Source organism: Lonchura striata, chromosome Z, assembly GCF_046129695.1.
Source record: "Lonchura striata isolate bLonStr1 chromosome Z, bLonStr1.mat, whole genome shotgun sequence".
In the NCBI taxonomy this organism is placed as follows: domain Eukaryota; kingdom Metazoa; phylum Chordata; class Aves; order Passeriformes; family Estrildidae; genus Lonchura; species Lonchura striata.
Genome location: NC_134642.1, coordinates 86489760 through 86504551, shown reverse-complemented (window position 1 = coordinate 86504551; position 14792 = coordinate 86489760). Strand labels below are relative to the sequence as shown.

General features: G+C 44.9%; 1 protein-coding gene across 4 annotated transcripts in view; it reads left to right on the top strand.

Moving 5' to 3' along the window:
- The first annotated feature begins 3777 nt into the window (after window positions 1-3777).
- The window catches only part of SSBP2 (single stranded DNA binding protein 2), a 128816-nt gene continuing 117801 nt past the window's right edge, over window positions 3778-14792 (top strand). For 2 of the 4 annotated variants that reach the window (XM_021551804.3, XM_021551803.3), the window contains exon 1: window positions 3778-3969. In XM_021551804.3, coding sequence (XP_021407479.1) covers window positions 3911-3969 — 59 coding nt within the window. In that variant the 5' untranslated portion in view covers window positions 3778-3910. The remainder of the gene's footprint in view (window positions 3970-14792) is intronic. The other 2 variants (XM_021551806.3, XM_021551805.3) reach the window with 1 other exon arrangement.

Below are 14792 nucleotides of genomic sequence, written 5' to 3'. Positions count from 1 at the left end.
AACAAAAGCGTCTCTCTCCCATGATATCTTGCCCAAAAAATCTTATTGCTACACAGCAATAAGTACAGATAACTGGAATTAAAATAAGGGAGTAGCATTTACTGACTTAATTTCCTGAATAGCCCTTTGTTAAGGGCTGTGTGAAACCTGCCGGTTGGATTAATCAATGATTTTTGAGGACCAACAGAATGGGCAGAAATACAAAGTAATTGTAGGTATTACTGTATCAATAAAACTGTGAACCTGTGATGTGACATTGTTTAAGTCAGCCACACAAGCAATGTTTCACTGCAGACATCCTTAACATTAATCCATACTGTAACTAGCTGCAGCAAGAGAGAGGGAAAAAAAACCACCAAAACCCACCCAGTTTGGAGCTATCCTATATCTTAGACAGGGTGATATAACATAACATATGTTTTAAAATGATAAAGACTTCCAAGAATAAGGCGCAGTTTCCAGAATAATATTCATAATACGCCCAAACAAAAAGCAAAATCCTGTAATAATTGAATAATTGCAGCTTTCTGTATCCAAGAAAAAGTTAAAGGGGAAGAAAAAATCCAGCCCAAACCAGCCCTTTTCAGTGGCTTAGTTGGTCAACACTCTTATACACAAAGCCCAGTGCTCTTCCCTAAAACCGAAGAATTAATCAGCATTATGTAAGAGATTTTTATAACACTCTAAAAATACATTGTGAATTCCTTTCCAGTGTCGGCCTGAGAAGCTTTAAAGTACTGCCACCCCTCATCCCCTTCTGTAACAAAGGCTGGATCTTCATTCCTGACACTGGAAACTCGAATTTTGTCTCAGCGCTCGCGCCTCAAATCTCATTAATTACAGCGCTGGCCTCATGAGATCCAACTGCTCCTGCTGAGAGCGGCGTTTGTGCTGGGAGTGACCGGAGCGAGGGCAGGGGTGCGCGGCCACTCTGCCCCGAGGGAGAATTCCCGACACACGGCACTGGGGAACACCGCTCGGCTGGGTTTCCGTGGTCATTTTCCTGCCTGCTTGAGCGAACTTTTGTCCCCACGCTGGTGGGGAGGTTCTGTCGGTGCTTATTTTAATTAACTGCCTTATTTTCACCCCAGTTATCTGTACTTATTGCTGTCCGGCGCTGGTGGATCGCACCCCGGGGCCGCGATCCTCCTCCGGAGCATCACCCCGGCCCTGCGCCCCGCTTTTCACACCCACCACAAACGAGGGTGAGCGCCTTTCCTGCGCTCTCCGCTGAAGGATCTCTAAGCAAAATTACCAAGTCATCACCTGAATGTTAATATTAGGTAGCTTGGGAGGCAGACCTGTGAAGAGAATTTTTAACATCCAACGTTTCACATTCGCGGCGCCAGGCCTGCTCCGGTCCCAGGGCTCATTCCCTCCCTCCCGAAGCTCATCCCGCTCTGCCCCAAAATCACAGTTTGATCTGCGAGCCGCACAACCCATTGGCGGCCCTTCAGGCCAAAACAAACCACGGGGATGCAAATAAACCACATGGAAAACGGGAAACAAAGCATTTTCAGCTGCGAACGTCCCGTCCTGGGATGCATATCCAAAGGACGTTGCAGCTATCTCGCCATCGCATTTTTAGGAAACACCTCAACATTGTCCTTTTCAAGAAGAAGAATTCTCCCCTCGCAGGGCTGACACAACATTGACGCAGCCGCCTTCCCGAAATATCCCCCACCCTTAAACCACAAACAAATCAACAAAACCATTGAGGCAAACAAAACGAGAGCTTCTGGAGGAAGGATTTCGCCACCGTTATCAGTTTCGTGTGAAAGCCCTGCTGATACCACGGCTGACGGGGGGCAGAGGGGAGCCTTGGAGAGGAGCTACTCATCCCTCCTGATGGGTGATCCCGCCCTTCCCAAGGGCGAGGAAACACTGGGATCCAAGTTCTGCTCCGGGCGATCTGTACCAAAGTTCCAGCTACCGCTGAGGCTTGACCAAGGATGTCCACGCTCCCTCCTTTCCTTTCCTCAGCCGCCTTCTTTTAAATCGTACCCACAGCCCAAGTGCTTCTTTGTTCTCTGCCCTGGTTCCCTCTCTCCCTGCCCGTCTCTGAGCCGTGTCCTGCTTGCCCCGAGGGCCACCAGCCGCGCCCGGCCGCCACCTCAGCGCCGGGGCACGGCACTTGTGACAATTCCTCTGCCCCAGAGCGGGATAAACGCCTCCCTTTGGCTCACCCTGCAGTAACTTCTCAGGCTGTCTCCCTGCTCATTCCCCCTAAAATTCACTGCGCACCGTGCTTTTACTTTGCTCCCCCGTTTTCGCATCCTTCGCTTCCTCGTCCTTCGTTTCCTCTGCCGGCTTCTCCTTCCCTTCCACTCACTCCTTCCTCCCTCTTTTTCTCCTTTCCCACTTTCTCCTCACACCATAACCCGCTTCCTCTGCTTTCCTGGGTGTAACTCGGGAGCAGGAGCCTCGGTCCCAACCAGGGTGAATGATGTCAGCCTAATTTGCTTCTCTCCTTAGATCCACTCCAACCACACTCTCATGCTGTTAATAAAAATATTTTTAAAAAATCATGTCATGGGGTGAAAGCCCAAGACAACCAACTTTGGCACAAAATGGCTTTTGTTGCCGTGTGTTTCAATCTGATGAATTGTCGGGGTGGGTTCCAAGAGCACGCACATCCCACGCCGGGCAGGGAACTGCCACAAGCACCTCGGATTCCCCAGCCTCTCGCACTCCTTCCTGTTGTCTCTGCTACTCCCTCGCTAATTTGTTCCAGCCGCTCATTAATACTCTCCTAATCCCCCCCTCCCCAGTTTCACCTCACCAACCATTCCCTCCGCTCCGGCAGCTCAGCATCCAGAGGATGTTTTTTCCCCTTGCAGCTCCAGCAATGATAAACAGATGCTGGTGGTCTACGTCTGGCACAACTTCCCTGCTCGAATTTTGAATTTTTGGTCGGGTTTTCCGTGGTCCTGGTTGTTCCTGACATTTGCCTGCCAACACGACTGGGAGGTGAATGTTGGGTGCGTTTGTCCAAAAGGAAACAACAACAACAAAAAAAGAGTTTGGCATTACACACTTGAAACATCGAAATACTAAAAGAGAGCCCCCCTCCCTAGGGTCACACACGGGAGTGGGTTTAGGTTAGCCGCAGTTTAAACATAAGCAGGCATCAATATCTGCAAAATTTGGGACTGTGGTTGAGGAGGAAGAGCGGAAAAAATTCCAGACCTTCGGGTACTTAAAAAAAAAAGAGAAATCAAGTAACAAATGGCCCCAGTGGCTGCTCTCGCTCTCTCCCTCTCTCTCTCTCCCGTCTCTGCGGAGCACGCAATTATTGCCATGTAACTTAAAAAAAAAAAAAAATCAAAGCATTTCCTTGAATTTTCCTCAAACCGTGGGTGGTTTTTATTATTTTTTTTAATATTATTTTTTAATATTATTTTTAAGCTACGCTGCTTCAGTTCAGGAAATGTTTCCTCCCCACCTCCAGCCCTCTCCCGGCTCTCTGTCCCCCGTGGCTGGGGTGTCTGTTCCCCCAGAGGGTGAGGGGTGCGGAGAGACCCTCGGGGTGCGCTTTTGTGGGGGGGCGCGTGGGACGCGGCGCGGATCGCAATCCGGGCCGGCCGCGAGTCCGCCCCGCAGTTTGCGTCTCTCCGGCGCGCGCTCCCCGCTCGGCGGCGCGGCGGCGGGGGGCGCGGCGGGCGCCGGGAACAGCCGGTTGTTTAAAAATCCTCCTCGAACGGTTTCTAATTCCCCCCGGCGCGGGGCGGGAGCGGCGCGCGCGGGGGGTGGGCGGGGCCGGATGCGCGCCCCGTCCATCAGCGGCGCGGGAGGCGGGCCCGGCCAATGGCGGGCGCGTGTGGCGCCCGTCACCGTGGCGACGGGGCCGGTCCCGGGGAGGCGGCGATGGGTTGACAGGTGCGTGACAGTCGGGAGCTTCTCCGCAGGCATGTACGGCAAAGGCAAGAGCAACAGCAGCGTCCCGTCCGACAGCCAGGCCCGCGAGAAGTGAGTGCTCATCGCCCCCCCGCCCCTCACAAAGTTCGCGGCGGAGGGAGCGGGCAGGCGGGCTCGCCCCGGTAACAAAGAGCCCGGGCGGGGGTCGCGGGTCGCGCCCGGCTCCCTCCGCCTCACAACTTCGGCGGCGGCCCCGCGCTCGGAGCCGCCAGGGGCAGCCCCCGCCCGGCTCCCAGCGCCGGCACGAACTCGCGCCGCGTCCTGCTGTTTATTTCTTTATTTCTTTATTTCCGACCGAGCCGCGCTCCGCCGCTGTGCCGCGGGGGGCTGGGGTGCCCGCAGCGCTGGCTCCGCCGGGAGAACGGGGCAATACACGGGTTTTTCGGGAATGCAAGCTGTCCTGTAGCGGCCGCCGAGGCACGGAGGGCGAGGGGAGGAAAGCCCCGAGGAGGAGGAGGAGGAGGAGGAGGAGGAGGAAGGCTGCTGAGGGGGCCGGGGGCGGAGACCCCGGTCCGGAGACCCGCGCCCCTCCGTCCCAAAAATCGCATCGCTCCCGAGCGGGCTCGGCGCCGGCAGCTGCGCTCCGGGCACGGCCCAGGAGTTTCCCTTCAGGCAGTTTGTCTTGAACCTTCACCTAAAAGTTTTTTTGTTGTTGTTCCTTGCCTCTTTTCTTTCTTTTTTTTTTTTTTAATTTTTTTTTTTTTTTGTGTGTGTGTGTGAGTTTGGTAATTCTGTGTTTGATGGTATTATTTCCTTTTTTGCCTCTTTTCTCTTTTTTTTTTTTTTTTTGTGTGTGTGTGTGAGTTTGGTAATTCTGTGTTTGATGGTATTATTTCCTTTTTTGCCTCTTTTCTCTTTTTTTTTTTTTTTTTTTTTTGTGTGTGTGAGTTTGGTAATTCTGTGTTTGATGGTATTATTTCCTTTTTTGCCTTTTTTCTTTTTTTTTTTTTTTTTGTTGATATTGCGTTAGTTCTTTTCGCTTTTCCTGTATTTTTAATTTTGAATTTGTTTGGTTGTTGTTTTGGTTTTTTTTTTTTTTTTTTTTTTTTTTTTTTTTTTTTAAGACTTTAGAGGCTGGCATGCACGGTTCCTGCAACAGCAGCAGGCCAGGCATCTCTGTTTCTACGGGAGAAGGGGAATTTGAGGCGTTTGACAATTTCACACCTAACTTTGCCACGGGAAAGTGGAGGGAGACAGAGGCAGCACTGTCGGGGAGCTTTAATTGCTGAGATGGAGCGGGAGACACAACTTTGACTCTGAAATCTGATCAACTAGTGGCACTTCTTAGTTCCAGCGGAGGGATAATTTTAAAAATAATTGCTTAACCGGCTCGTGGAAGCACTGTTTATTTTGTCTTAGCAAAATTAGGGAATTAAACCATTTCCTCGCGGTACATGGCTGCTGGTGTTTGTCAATACACTCGGTAAATCACTGAAGGGCGCAGTGGGATCTCACAGTGGGACTGAAAACAAATCCATAGGGCTGCTGTGCATTGGATCGGATGAGGATCATGTTGTTTTAATTCTGTTTTGCAAAAGCTACTCAGTGCTAGCCACACGCACAAGTGCTCTGGTCGTGGGGCTGAAACTTTAAACAGTTTTCAATCGTACTCTTTCATTGTAGCTGATTTTTCTTCGGCTTCTTGGTGCTGTAAAGCACATAATATTTCGTTTGGTCTGAAAATAAGTAATAATTTTCAGGGCAAGCCTGCTAAACTGACGTGTTGTCAAGTAGCAACTGCCCTCCTAAGTAAAGTTGTGAGGACCTGCTAGATGGTGCTGTTCGATTTAAATACACGTTGTATCCCACTCAGAGCTAACAGCTGGAAATGTGGGCTCCTCACGTGTAGATTATTTTACACAAAACACCGAAATGGTTTGTTTTTAGATCGTGGACCTGACAGGTCAGAAACTGCATGGTTGCATCTCCTTACAAATTAACTCAGCTGGGAGTTAGAAGCATCCTTTTTCTACCCCTGTCTTCCTTCATCCATTGGGAAAAAAAAAAAAGATAAAAAAGCTTTGAGACTTGCTTTATGATGTGGAATACCGTTATGTATAGTCTACATTCTAGATTTTTTTGGTGTTTCACCTGTTAAACTTTCTTCCTTCTGATCAGATCACATCCTTGCCATTTTCATATGCTCTCTTTCTGACTTCCAAAAAACTGTGATTGCATTTTTTTCCCCTCTTAGGGCATTGTTTTACGGCCATGAAATGCTTGTCCAAAGGTAACGCATGAGTTTTCATTCCGCTCAAAAAGAAGTGGCTGTCCAATTAAACATCACTACAAAAATAGAGCTCTGACTTCGGCATGAGATTGTGTTCATTTGGAAACCACAGAGGAAAAATACATATGTTTGACTGATACAATAAGTACTTATTTAATCAAGAAGAGTGGGATTGTAATTATGTTTAATATCAAAGTTTTTAGAACAGACTGTTCAGCTGAACACTGGTGTGTCTCAAGATTTTAAGTGCCTAAAATATGTAGACATTAACCAATCTCCAAAACACACTTGTAATAATTGAGGAAATAAATTTTTTAAAATATTACACTCCCTCAGTTTTTAATGGCCTGCTTATGTGGACCCTGTCTGTTCCCCATGAGGATGTGTGCCAGTGAGAGGACCAGGGTGTGAAAAGCTTATTTACCAAGTGTGGAAAAGATGTGTGTTGTTCAGCTGCTGTTTGTGATATTTGTTGTGATATATTTTACGGAACAACCCGGTGCCAAGTGTGTCTTGTAGGACGGTGTCTTGCTGTGTGCTGCATTCAGTATTTGTGTCCTTTGAGGTTATGTAATTACTATAAAAACGAACAAGTTTTGCCAGCCATTTGTAATAGCCCTTGGCAAATTTTCAGTTCCAAGATGGGATTTGTTTTATGGTCCCTCTCTTTGTCCCTTCTGCTTGACCTCTGGGTACAAACCGCCCGTGTTCTTTAGCTTCACCACGCACGGGAAGTGTGGGTGGATGAATCTGGGGGCAGCAGTGCCCAATTTTGTGCCAGCTGGGTAAAACACTTCAGGTGGGGGCACACGATACCTGTGAGGCTTGAGGACGGTGAAGAGACAAAAATCACAAGAGTCTTTGCGCCCCTTCCTCTCTCTGTGGAACAGCTCTGCCTTCATTCTGGGCCGTGTCCGTCCCCTTGCTCAAGGATGGAAAAATTGTGTTAAACAGTAGCTCTTCAACACCCGACTGCATTGTCAAAGGAAAAAAAGACAAAAAAGTATCCTCACAACCTCTATTGTTACCTCTTCACAGCAACTGTGAACAATATTTCTTCATTTTTTCACCCCCTTATTCCTTAAAATAGGGCTGTTTCAGATTAGAGGCTTGGACCTGCCAACACTTCACAGAATGGTGGAACACTCTAAACTTTTAATCTTTGAGGAAAAAAAGGACCAGACCACACAAGTTCCATCTGCAAATTTATCTATCTGTTTATATATAAATAATACTTCAAGTTAAAAATATATATGTAGAAAAGCAGTTCTAACAAACATACAAGGAAAACTAAATTCTGGTGGGAATATATGTTTTGAGTTCCGTTTTCTTCGTATTCCAGCGGTCTTCCAAACTAGTCCTCTTCCCAAGAAGCCCTTAATCTTCTTTGGGCTTGGCAGACACCCAGATTTTAGTTAAAAACTAACTGGATGACTGGAGACTGCGACTTAATTTGTTATAAATGGACGCTTTATCAAAATACAGCATCTCTTCAGGTCCGTTTTGAGAGGGTGTCTGTTTGTATGTACAGGTCCTTTGTATGAGCGGAGTTCCTTGGGTGTCTTATTTCATTTTTTTTTTCCCTTCAGATTTAAAAAAAAGACTGCATTGCACGAGTTTACATAGTTAAGTCACCTTTTTGACTGCAAGGTTTGCCATGTAAAAATAAGATTCAGATAAAAATTAACTGGCTTCAGTGATGAATTTGCTACTCATCCCTGGGAAGTGGCCGGCTGGATTTTTAAGTTTTTGGTGGTAAAAGATGCATTAATTCTCACCCCTTCCCCCTTTCTGAAGACAAATCTGGTAGTTTAATCCTGCCTCTTTTATAAAAAGTTTGGGTTTGATATGTATCCATCAGGTCTAACATGTAAAAGTTGCAATTCTGCTGCTCAAGGAGTCTCTGAACATCAGGCATTTTAGAAGCATATACATTTTAATAAACTGTGTAGAAGGGAGGGCTCTGGAAATAGTAGCTATTTATCAGTATTTATTATTGGCCATGTGCTTCAGGTGCTCATTTACTCTGCACAGGTGTCTTGGGAGCACATGAAAATGCTTCGGGTAATGGATGTGCTGCCATTCAGATTAAACAGGTACACAGAAGAAAATCATTCCACTTAAATTACAGGCATATGATACTGTCACAAGTAATAAAGCAGCCAAGATTCCTGTAACTTTGCCAAACTTACAGTGTTTGGGTGGAAATGTTGCGATGCAATATTTAAGCCTTGTGCCGATTCATTTAACTTCTGTTGTGTGTAAAAGTTCAGTTGAAATGCGGCCCATTTTGAAAATTGGGCAAAGACAATAGGTGTTTTCCAATGTTTTGAAAGTTTTCTAAACTTTTACCGTGGAAGACCAGTGATACCCCTCTCCTTCCAAACACTTGAAATCTGGTTGAAAAAGGATGAGGGATTTGATTCCAGAGATGTGTCTTTCTTCCATTTGCATGACAAAGCATCTGAATTTAGCCAGGATACAAGCCTTCTCAAAAAGATCCATTTGCATATGCTTAGGGCTTACTGACTGTAATCGCTGAATATTTCATCTTCGCTGGGAGGCAGCAGATCCTGGGATCAGAGGGGAGGAAAATTGGGGCTGAGTGGGCAGGAGAGTGGAGATGTGAGCAGCTGGAGGCTGCAGCTGTGAGGTGCCAGGACGCAGGGATAACAGGGAGCATAGAGGAAATGGTGGAAATGGTCAGTCTGGAGAGGGGAGACAGCAGGAGAGCTGGCCCTGGGATCGGGGCTCCGGGATCAGGGATCGGGGAGGAGGCTGCAGCATCTGGACCAGGGACCCGGACCTGGCAAGAGGGAGCAGAGCCAGGTCAGGAAGTGGGAGGCTTTTGTTGAGTTAGGAGGAACATTCTGTCCCTCCAGGTGCTGGGAAATGACCATTCCTTTGCTGCCAGGAAGGACTTGTGAGAGCAGGCTGCAATATTTGTTGTCTCCAAGGTCTCCAAGGTAAAACTGACCCACACCTATGAGATGGCAGCTGACCAAGGGGTGTGTGGCAGTCCTGGAGCTGTGTCTCAGGGATGTCACAGCCCCAGGAGGGGAGGGTAGGATTTGCCGTTCAGAAAAGCAGCTGGAACAGTGTGTCTCTGCAGTGTCTGGGCGCTGTACTTGCATTCCCAAAAATGTGCTCCTAACTTGGAAAATGCAGATATACACGGAGCATATTTCTCACTTTGCCCTCATTTGCATTCACTGACTTTTTTTTTTTTCTCCTCTGTTAAAAAAAAGAAAAAGCTCTGGGGTTTTTGTTGTGCAGGGAAGAGCATTGTTTTGGTAATGAGCAGCTATTTGATAATTTGCTATTTTGCTGTCTTGCGGTTTGTGCCTTATGGCTGCCTTGCTGTTTCATAATACGGCTGTTCCTACAGGAAGATTGTGTTGTTTCTTTGGTGCCCAGCTCCACAGTGTCTGAGCTTCACCTCTAAAAATAGGCATCAAGCCACTCCTGACCGACAGCCAGTTTGGAAGTGGCACTAAGATGCAGAAAAGCAAAACACAAAAATGTTTATTGGTTATTGGGTGCCCCATTTGAGCTACATAGCCCTGAATTTTATTTTTTATTTTTCTTTCTTGGAGTGTCACATAAACCAGAAATGCATATAGACAGCTTCTACTGTCTCTGTTGCCACAGGATGACATGCCAAAGGAACTTGTAGAAATGTAGTGTTTTTGTGAAACGGCGCTCTCTCTTGTGGATACACTTCAAACTGGGAAATGCACTGGAAATGATCCAGGCTGGAGAGTTGCACACTCACCTGCAGCAGGGCCTCTCCAGGCTGCTGTGCTTAGGGAGGGAGACTCACAAACGCGTGATTCTGTGGTTTGGGGTGGCTGATTGAGCAGAGCCACTTAATGGAGGGGTCACTGCCCTGCACAGCTTGTGTGGTGCTCTGCAGGCAATGAGCAATGGCTCAAAACACCTTATTTTAAAGAATTTTCTGGTAAGGCTCCTTTGGGCAAAACCAGATGACTTTTTTTCTCCATCAGTGTTGAGGAGCTGTGTCTGCAGAGCCTTCCAGCTGTGTTGCTTGGGGTTAGGACCACTTGTTTCCTTCTTTCTTTGGTGCACAAACATTCCAGGAAGCAGTGCTGGTCCAGGCTGAGTCACAGCTGAGGGGTTTCTTCTGCACACTGGAGCCACTGACCCCTATCACCAGGTTGTTCAGGCAGTGGGCAGGTATTGTTTCAGCTCCTGGGAGAAAATCATCCTCGGATATCAACAAACGCGTTAATCCAGAAATCTCGATGACCTCTGTCCATGCTTCTCTAGTCTTTGAGGTATTTCTCACTTACAGTTCCAGGAAGGGAACAGGTGAGAACATAAAATGCCCCTTTTTAAGAAACGGAAATACGGCAGTAGTCAGGACCATAGAATCCTAGCTTTTCACTTTCCATCAGATATAAAAATAAACTGAACATTTCTGTGGTGGGTTATTTTTTTCCCCTTTCACACCTTCTGTGGTTCTTGCTTCTGGACTGTTTGTTTTTTCTCCATATTGTTAGTAGCATATCCAGAGCAGAATGGAATAATTACCTTTCATTTGACTAATATAGATAAAACAATGCTGTTAATACTCCCTGGAACACTTGCATGTTTATTGCTGTTATTGTTGGGGGAGTTGTTTGTTTGAATGGGGGGGTTGTTTTATTTTGTTTTTTAAATAATCCATTTTTGCAGTCACACACCCTCCAGGTTCTTTTTGGAACATAGCTGCCTTGCCAATTATTCCCCATTTCATATTTGTGTATTTGATTTCTTAGTCCTGAGCATGGTACTCCACATTTGCCTGTATTGAATTTTCTGTTATTAACTTTCCTTATTCTCTTCCTGTCCCCAAAGGGGCTTGTAATTTTTCCTGATTTGTCATGTACACTTCTGTATTTCTACATAGCGCTCATTAATGAAAGTCTTCTAGTGGAGTTGGCTTAGGGTAGGAAGAGCTGTGCTGAAACGTGCTCTCTTCTGTAGAAACATGATGTTAGTGACTCTTCCATAATTTATTCTATGTGATTTAACCCTGATTTTTCATTTCATGAAGATGTTTGCTGATGCAGGTGTCATATGATGGGTTAAGAGTCAAAAGTTAGTATTTTAACCTTTCCACCTGTTCCTCCTTGCCCACCGCCCACTCTCCCAGGTGAAGTAAACTGAGCTGACATTTCTTTTTCTCGACAGATAATGCTGGCCTTTCTGTTCTGGAGGTGTTTCTATCCATAAAGCCCTTCCTTTCCCGACCCTTTGGCCCTCTATTCCCTGTGCCCAGAGTGACCCAAGCCTCTTGTGGAGAAGCCCCAGCTGCACACATACATAGCTTTGACATACACATCTTCTCTCTAGGAAAGCCAGCCTAGTATGTGATAAAAGGACAAAAATTTAAATTAATATAATTTATTTTGCCCGTTTTTTTTCTCTAAGCTTTCCAAAGGTCTCTCAGTTATTCTTCGGGCAAGAGTACCAGAGTTTTTGAGGGTTTATTGTTAGGGTGGAGCCACCTGTGAAAGAACACTGTGACACCACACTTCTTTTGTCCCACCTTGTTTCCTGTGCAAGTATCAATTGAAAATTATAATTTGAGGAAATTCAGATTTCAGAAATCACATTTCTGATGGCAGGTATGGTTTTTCAGCTGTGGTTGTGGATAGTGAGGGTTGTTTAGCTCCTCTATGCGTTGAATTCATGGGCTGTTTTATCCCATCCTTGCTAGGCTTTAAATCTTACGTCTTGGTGTCTTTTAGAGTTTGCGTGCCTCTGGTTGAAGTACAACCCTTGATGTTAACCCCAAACTCTTCATGGGATTTATCAGGCCTACATTGCCAGTGAATTCCTAACTTCCTACTTAAGCTTCACTTTTTCTTTTCTTCCTTTCTCCTATTCCTAAATAGACTACTGTACTTGAAAGAAATGTAAGAAGTTACTGATTACATGATGTCCTGTGCGTTACCTTATTACTATTTTTATTTCCAATGCCTCAGAGTCTTGGGAGAGATTTCACCTTCAAACCAAACCAGTACCCTGTAATTTTTATAGGAAGAAGGTGGTGTTTTGAAAATACAGAAGCAATAAGTAATCAGTACCAAGGAGTTACCACTATATGTAAATTCCAATGCAAGCAATTTTAATTTTATATTGCTATTGATAATGCCTTTTCACTACCAGGTGCATTTTTATATTGATATGAATTTGGAAATTTAATAAGAATTAGCTTTTTTAATTCCATTGCTGGAATTAAGCATTTGTACAGATAGTAGAAGAAAGTAAAATACTGTCTATGTTTTCTGTGATAAACAGCCTAATGCTTATAAAAAAAGTGCTGGGTTTTAGTCTTGAAAAACCTGTTTTAGAGGTTAGGAAAAAATTACAGCAACATCAGTGGCAAATTGTAGTAGCCTGTGTTCCTTTCCTGGGAAGGGATTGTGCTTTCTGAGTAAGATACTGCAGAAATGGAAGTGTAATTCCGTAATAAGTATGTTGCTCATGACAGAGTGGATCATGTGGCTGACGGGGGGTGTGACTGTGTCATAAATACTGGGAGATTCGTGAGGATCAAGGTGAGGCTGCCACCTGATGCTCTTCAGAAGTTGTGGTGCTTTATCAGATCCCTGGAGCAGCGACAGCAGGATTTGAGAACCCAAAGCTTCTCCTGCTTTCTCCATTTCTCCTGATATTTTATATATGTTCTTCTCTCAGCTAATTCTCAAAGAATGAGGGCCAGCCTTAGATGGCGCCTGGGTCAGCCTGTGAGTTGAGGTACAGGTGTTTTTTGAGTGTTGTTTGGAGTGTGTGGGTGAGTTACTGACATTTTATCAGGTCTACCAGGAATAATTAAGCTCCCTTGCCAAATCTGAAGCTGCCCTGGAAGTCAAGGTTATGACTCCTACTGTGTGTCTCTTGAACTGTTTGGCTCCTTTAATTGTTCATTGTTTAATATTCCTTGAAATGTGAATTGGGAGAGGATACATGTACATGAAGGTGATGTTTAAAAAACTAGAAGGCACATATTCCAGCCTGAGGAATTTGTTTTTTCTGTGAGTTTGCATGCACCTTGTAAAATAATGCAAATATAAGTTGATTTTTTGGGTTGGAGTAGAAGTATATGATCAACAAATAAACACACAGAGCTTGCACACAGGACAGTTGGTTAACAAAAATACAAAGCTGGAAAAGATGAAGGAGATTTTCTGATCAGGAGATGAAGGGCAGTGTTGGAAGTTTGAAAATGTACCTGTGGTGATGGTAATGGGCTTGACGAGCAGATCTGAAAGGTAAAACACGTTGGTGTTCCTGACTTCTGATGCAGCTCCTCAAATCCAGTGTCACTTCTGATTTTGCTAAATGTACATCTAATTCTTTATGAAGGAAAGATGTGTACTTTTACAAGACCGTTATGTGTAGACATGCATCCACAAACCTAGTTATATATACTTCAAAATATTTTTAGAAATAATATGAGCTATTGTAATGTAGCAAAACCCAAATAAACAAACAACTGATCCCAAGTAAAATGCTCTTGTGCTTCAAGATGCAAGACTTAAATTATTTGTCCAATGTAGTTGGGGAACATAGAAAAAGTGAATGAAAAAACAGTTTTGAATGATTTCACAGATTATCCTAAATAGATGATTAGAAATAAAAGCAGACTGGAGTATTGGATGCAGATGTATTCCCATTAAATCCAGTAATTAAAGAAGTTGTTTATAAAATGTTACCCGTATTCCCCAAACAGACCTGTAAGTATGTAGTAAATAATTCCAAACTAGGAAAAAAAAAAAAAAGAGAAAGACTGAAGTTGCCCAGTGTCAGTCTCCAATTCTGTGTATGATTACTCATTTAGGGAAAAAAACCCGCAAAAAATAATAGAAGAATAGAAGCTTTTCTTGTGATAAAATCAGAAGCATTTTTCCTGTAAAACAATGTAAGTGGATTGAGCAGTTTTTCACTCATATCATTATCTAATAAAACTCTTACAAAATACTTCAGAAAGTCAAAAAAGGAGTCTGGTTTCAATACTTGGACTGTGAGCCAAATGAATGAATTTGAAAATGCAGGGTCATGCCTGCAGCAGCTTGTGGGAGTACCTGTTCCATATTTCAGAGAGCAGGTCGTGCATAAGGGGCTCCCTGGTAGAGCAGCACTGGGGATGATCAGCTGCCACCACCGGGAAACACAGAGCTTGTGGAAGTATTTTGGTATTAGCTTCTGTTTAATTTCTCTTTGCACAGTGTACACATTCAGTGGGCAAGGCATAATTAGAGGGGCTCTCTGGTGTGGTGTGTTTTTACAGAGAGCTTTGCCTTCTGCAAATGGTTGTGGGCTGAAGCGAGCACAGGCACTTAATGCTCAGCACAAACATTGGAAATCCTCAGTAATTCAGGACACAAGTGAAAAACTAATTGAGGGAAGTGTAGGGAAACCTAACCCGTGGCAGTGTCAGATGTGCCTCCGGCTTCCTGACACCTTATTCTGAGGCATTCCGAGGGTGTTGTGAAAGGAACCAAGAAACGAGATTAAGGGGACCAATAGTGCAGCTTGGCAAAGTAGTTGCTGTGTATTCTGCAGCCTCAAAATGGAAATGTTTTCATGTTCTTCCTGCCTTTGTGATTTAGTTGTGGATTTCAGCTAAACT